Here is a 6,659-nt window from a genome sequence, read left to right as displayed (position 1 = left end):
TCTGCCTACTGGATTGTTCTACTCTATTCTATCCGGGGACCGAGCTCTGCTTTATACACTCAACGCGCTACGAACATGTCTAAAAACACCTCCACAGCAGTCGTGTTATTAATCTAAGTGTAAATACGAAGCAAATATAACACAAGAGTCCATTAAGAGCTAATATTGTTAACAGTTTTTTCTTCGGTTATCCAGTTTGCCCAAACTTTGCCATGTTACCCCTGCGTGACAGACATGGTACAGTCATCTGTGCTCAGCGTTATGAGTGCTGTTTTAATGACAGCTGCTTATGAAGCTGAAACATGTCTGCAAATGCCCCTTATTTGAGCAGAAATGTAAATTGCTGACCTAAAACAAATAATGTCCCTCAAAAGAGAGACATAAAACTACAGATAGAGTGCAATAAATGAAATAATGGTTAAAGGACCACTAGCATAAAAAAGGTGCAGGCCTATTTACTTTTTAGTAAGATATTAAAGGAAAAGTTCACCCAAAAAAGAAAAATTCAGTCATTATACACTTACTCACCCCCATGCTGATGAAAAGTCTGGTGAGGTTTTGTAGTCCACAAAATATTTCTGGAGCTTCGCATCAAAACAGAGTTGCAGCATTCTACTAAACAACTCAAGGGGACATATGGGAAACAAAACATTACTGACATAATTTTTAAGCCCTAAATCTGTAGCTGCTAAACTAAAAGCGTTAGCACACACCCTGTCTGAAGTGGGTGAACGAGCTTGACCGTGCGTCAAAGGGTGTGCATAAAGTCTTTTCTTTGTTTCCTTTGTCTTTTTCACATCAATTTGAGCACCTGCCCGCATATCTGTGCATGACCCTGCCTGAGTCAAATTTAAATTTAAATGGTAGATAGACATGTGACAAAACTGACTGTGGATGCAGCACAACATGCAGCACAAAACACAAATTATTCCTGTTTTAGATTTAAAACAAGACACATCTGTCACACCCTTTTGTGACTGGATGTCATGCGTCACCCTGACTGCTTACAGCTAAAAAGCAGTACCTCTGGATCGGGCAGGGATTCACTTTCCTGCCCAGAAATACTGAAACCCTCTTCTGACTCACTTTTGCCGCCTTGGTGCAAGTTTTAGTTAGTAAATTCCGATTTGTTGACACACAGGCAAAACTGGCAATGGTTCTGAGGTCTCCTGCAGCCTGAGAGGCTGAAAACAGAGGAATCAATCATCATCACATTTCAGCAAGTTATTTAGGATAAACACAACAATAAAATGCATCAGAAAAGAGTTGAAAAATTAAGTAGTCTGTGTGCCCTTTTGGATTTATCCCCTGTAGTAGATAAATCATGATTCAGTGCCCTCCAGTGTGCCCCTTAAATGGAGTGAATGCAGTGCAGTGCCATATAGCCACACATGCTACAATAGGGCTTATAGCTGTTTCACATTAATCACAAATGTCTGCATGCTGCTGCCCTTTTTATATTTTTCGCCACTGTCTGTGCGTTGCTGTTGGAGCATGGACAGCAGCACGTGTACGATTTCATGCAGGCCTGAGCACAGGCTGTGCAGAAAGTCCTGTTATTGGACACTCACCCCGGGTGGTTATGTTACGCTGCTACTGGACGTCTGCCAGCAGAGCACACCAACATCATCCTCCTCCATTTAGACCTGACTGCAAGCTAAGGACAGCTGAATGGACCATGAGAATGTAAGACTGTAGACATATGCCAGTATATCAGCATGGACGTAAATGATTATGTTTTGCTGTAGTGCAACATATATTTACTTAATACTGCTTAAAAATGTGCTTTTACCATGTCAGTGCATGCCTCGCTCTCTCAAATACATGCATTTACAATATTTACATTTAACTATCATAAATGTTGTTTAAATCCAGTGTGTTTTTATAGGTTTATTTAAATGTGGGACTATAAAACAATCTGTAAACATAGTCTGTGTGTAACTGTTTACGTGTCAAAGCACAATGAACAAAATTGCACCTACGTCAGGGAGTCAAAAATGGGTTTGTTTGCAAGGTCTAATATAACCATGTCATGGCAGTAAATGCATTTTAAAGGGTTAAAAAAAGTGCCTTGTAGTTTTCTTTTGTCTAAATGTGTCTTTGTCTCATAGAAGCTGTCTTTCATCATACGCTTAGCCTGAGTCTCCACTTCACTAGCACAGATATACATCAAACTTTCCAGTTCTATTCCTTTCTACGGCATGTTCTGAAGATTTTAATGGAGGGTTTTGTTTGTATAATATTCATGGCCTGATTTATTCATTTTATTTACATTTTATTCCCCAAAACATGGCAGTATATACAGTTGGCTGTATTTTCCTGATATATTAAGTATAAAAAGAAATATTCTGAATTTCCTCTGTAAAAACCTTTCACTCTAATATGGGAACCGAAAGAAACAAACGTGGCTTCATACAAAGTTCACATTGATTTTTGTGCGGGAAATGTATTCAATTTAGTGCATTTGTATTTGGAAAAATGTCTCTTTTGGATATACAAACATGACATTTTCAGAAAACCTGAAATAAAAAGAATAATTGTGTTAATGTAAGTAATCAACTGGGGATGTTTTGTGATGATATCTATCTGATAAAGTCTTTGCCCTGTAGCGTCTTCCCTACTAACTTATTACCACTAGGTGGCACTATGTTATTTCTTGTGAGTGGAACAGAACTGACAGATCATTCTGGCCACACAACCAGGAGCAGGTAGAATTTAGATTTTGGTAAATAATCAAAACGCATTATATTATCACCAGAGCAGCACACGCTGACATACTACACATTTGTACAGTAAACCAAATACGCTGATGAAGGTTCTCAGTCATCCAGGTGATGGTAATTCTAAGTGCTGTATCGTAGGCAACTGTTGGAGATGTTTCACCTCTCATCCAAGTGAGACTAACTAACTGGAGGGGAGTTCTAGGCTTTTTAAACCTGTGTGGGAGTGTCCTTACAGAGTCGTTAAGGACACGTGTGCTCTGAGTTTCAGAGTCATGAGGGCCACTTGTGGGTTGTTGACCTAATTGTACTATGATATATCATTTAGCATTCCAAATTTACTATGTCTCCAAAAATACCAGAAGTTAGTCCAGTTCGTTTTTTTTCTTTTTGCATTTCAGGAAGTGGACTAAAACTGCATACATTCATGCCAACAAGTGTATACTTAATCTGTCTTGAAGTTAATTGTAATAAGAAGTAGGTTTGCAATCATTTGTTTGAACACATGACTGAAAAGGAAAATAAACAGTTTTAATCAGCCATAAACACTCAACCAACCATTAACAACCATTAACATCACATATTTACAATCGTCATCGAACTGAGAACTTTTACATCACTCCAGTCGCCTTTGAATAAATCCAGCCTCTGAGTCTAAGTCTAAGAGTCTCTAAGTGCTTGACAAAGCTGGATTTAATACACACAAAGTGATCCACACATCTGCATCTTACCAACAAATAACCTGCACAACTAAAACAAGAGACGGAAGGTTTAAAGGATAACTAATTGACTTCACTCAGAAATGAAAAATCAGTCATGACTTGCTCTCCCACATGCAGATGGAAAGTTGGCTTTGCACCAAACTTTTCTGAGAGCTTCACAGCAACACAGGGTTGCAACAACTCCAACTCAACAACAAACAGAAGAGCATGGACAATTATTGTGTGTCACACGAGCAGCTGCAGAGGTCATTGTGCTTTCCACTGCATGAAAGTCGAAAGCAAACTCATCGTCTGTTATATTTTCTGATTCCACATTACCTCCTCAGTCACTGCAGAGGAGAGATGTGTAAGCCAGTGGTAATAATGTATGAATCAGTTACACACTACTTTATGTATTATGTTTATGTCCCACGCAAAACTTACTTTAACTATGTAAATCAACCTCAATGCAAACCAATGGTCAGTGATCCTGATATATTTTACAGTGGTGGAATGTAACTAAATATTAAGTACTGTACAACACTAATTTAGGATACCTGTACTCTACTTGAGTATTACCATACTATGATACTTTATGCTTCTACTCGACTACATTTCAGACACATCCTAAAGTAACATTTCCAATGCAGGACCTGGGTAAAAGATCTGACTACTTATTCCATCGGTGAGATTTTATCCGGCACCTTCTTGGTTAGACTGGTTTTGAATTCTCTGCCAGAAGGTGACCATATATGGAGGACATTTAAGAACTTCGTCCCCCAGGACGTCTCCCTGTGTGACGACATGTATGCAGAATGAAGTCCCCATGTTTTCTGCGCTGAATTGCTGCGTGACATCGTAAAGGAGGCCACAGTTCTCTGCGATTGTGGTGGGGCTGTTGTGTGCAGGCAGGGTGCTGGCAGTGGGGCCTGTGGTTTTGACCTCCAGCATCTCATGTCCGACTGTGGATGTATCCACTGGCACCACAACGTAGGCATGCTGGAAGCTCTCTCCAACGGTGCACTTGATCTCCGTAGACCAACAGTATTCCCCGAGGTCTCCTAGGGGCAGAAAATATTATTAAGGTCAGCACATCATTTTATGTGCAACTTTCTAGTCTATGAGAGTCAGGCATTGATGAATTGATATAAGAGAACCACTTTGGTAGCACTGTAAAATAACCATTATATTAATAAATGGTAAATCTACAGTTAATTAAACTTTGCTTAAGGAATATTTCAGTGTAAACAAAAAAATTAAATGCTTCAAAAACTGTTTATTGCAAAATTGCAGCAGATGTTAATAATACTGTTTAGTTCATATTTAAACCAAAAAAAATAGTTTAGAGGACATAATGCACCAGATAGTCAAAGTGCCCTGTTTCCTTCACAAATATTTATTATTAATTTCAAAGAAATCTCAAATATGTTGCTTGGTAATTATTGTCCTACCATTCAATTTCTGTACTGTAAAATGAAGTGTTGTCCATGTCATTGTTTGTTAACAGTCAAGTAACTTTTAAATAACTATAAATATATTATTAATAAATGATGGTTATTATACTTTTATACTTTTACTGATAATGTCTCAAGATAGATAGATAGATAGATAGATAGATAGATAGATAGAGACATTTTTATTGTTGTTTTTTTTATCCAATTTAAACATTTTCTTAATGTTTTATAATGTCTCATTTTTAAGGTATTCTTTTGTCCCTGTAAATCACTTCGAATTGCCTTGTGTCTATGCTACTATTGGCTTAATAAACCTTGCCTTGTTTGCAGTCAGGGCTCCGAGACTTTGGAATGACCTGTCAGTGGAGATAAGGGGTGCAAACTCAGTCTGGTCTTTAAAATCAATTGCATTTGGGTGTTTTAATTTGCTTGATGACATTCTGTTTGACTCTCTTTGTCTTTTCTGAGTTTCGTTTATATGCTTTTTTGCTTGTTTGTGTTATATTTGGCTCTGTAAAGCACTTCGTAGCTGTGTTGTGAAAGGTGCTGTATAAATAAAGTTTCTTATTATCATCATCATCATTATTATGATTATGATTATGATTATGATTATTATTATTATCATAATATTATCATTATTAATACTATAACATAGAGCACCAAAGTGATCATCAAGAGAGCAGTTTTACATGGATCTGTCACTTAAACAGAGTATGTGTTAATGGGGGTGTTTTGCATATATAAGCTGATCCACAGTGCAGGCATTGCAAATGCTAGGTGATTAAAAAGTACAAAATAGTGAAAGATTAATGATTATGTCCATAATATAAATGGCAAGATAAATATATAAACACAAAGGAATGCAGATTGTGCATGAGGCTAACAAAGGCAGTAACTGATTCCTGTTGATAGAAAAGAAAACAAGTTATGTGATTTTGCAGCATCCTAAAATAAAAAAAACATGTCACTGCGTGGCTCCTTACCTTCAGAGGAGTCTTTAAGCCTTATATTACGGTTGTCCTGAAGTTCCACTTTTTTGATGTATGTCATCCCAGTGCACTCCATCAAACAGTCCGTTTGCTGTGTCACCTTGCTGGGGAGCAGCTGCAGCAGTTTCTCCTTCTCTGAACACACAACTGCCCCTGCAGCCAGCAGCAGAGGGGCCAGTATGCCAAAAGACACCCACACATTGAAATATCTTGACATCATGTCCAGCAGGCTATCAGAAAAACATAAAACTGATCAGTTTTTTTTAGTTTTTTTGTTTTTTGCTACAAGGTCAGATCTTGATGTACTTTCATGGAGTTGTTTTCATTGTAGTCCAAGATCAATATCTTTCTTGCGCAGCTCATAAATAGAGATTCCACTTCAGCCAGGATAAAAGCCCTGAGTATGCATGCAAAGACTTTGAAGACTTGTCAAAAGTGCGCATCACGTTGCTCTCTCCGCCACCAGCGCCTGTTTTCTGTGCTACATTGCCAAAATTTCTTCCTCTGCTATTTTCCTCCCTCCAGCGCGTAACCCATGTTCTATTTATTGAAGCCAATAACTACGGAAGCCCTTCAGGAAGCCTGTCACATACCGGCCAGGTGCAATTATCTTTAAATGCCGTTATTTTCGGGTTTGGGGCATTATGTAACCATAGCAGACATTTTTATCAGACATTTATCTTGTGATAACGAACTAATTAATAATTTTAACTCAAGAAATCAAACTGCCGACCTCGTGTGATAAAGAGACAATTTATTAAGAGAACAGGACTTTATAATATTCAATAAAAGTCG

At 37.9% G+C, this 6,659-nt stretch overlaps 1 protein-coding gene across 1 annotated transcript; it reads right to left on the bottom strand.

Moving 5' to 3' along the window:
• Window positions 1-3,230: 3,230 nt before the first annotated feature.
• On the bottom strand, window positions 3,231-6,361 carry LOC115592367 (uncharacterized). Its single transcript, XM_030435006.1, has 2 exons — window positions 5,859-6,361; window positions 3,231-4,482 (listed from the first exon to the last, which is right to left on the bottom strand). Exons 1-2 carry the CDS (start codon window positions 6,082-6,084, stop codon window positions 4,115-4,117), a joined length of 594 nt encoding a protein of 197 aa, XP_030290866.1. The 5' UTR covers window positions 6,085-6,361; the 3' UTR covers window positions 3,231-4,114.
• Between the last annotated feature and the right edge of the window lie 298 nt (window positions 6,362-6,659).

Source organism: Sparus aurata, chromosome 12, assembly GCF_900880675.1.
Source record: "Sparus aurata chromosome 12, fSpaAur1.1, whole genome shotgun sequence".
Classification (NCBI taxonomy): domain Eukaryota; kingdom Metazoa; phylum Chordata; class Actinopteri; order Spariformes; family Sparidae; genus Sparus; species Sparus aurata.
The sequence above is the reverse complement of the archived record's forward strand: the minus strand, read 5'-3'. Positions and strand labels throughout refer to the sequence as shown.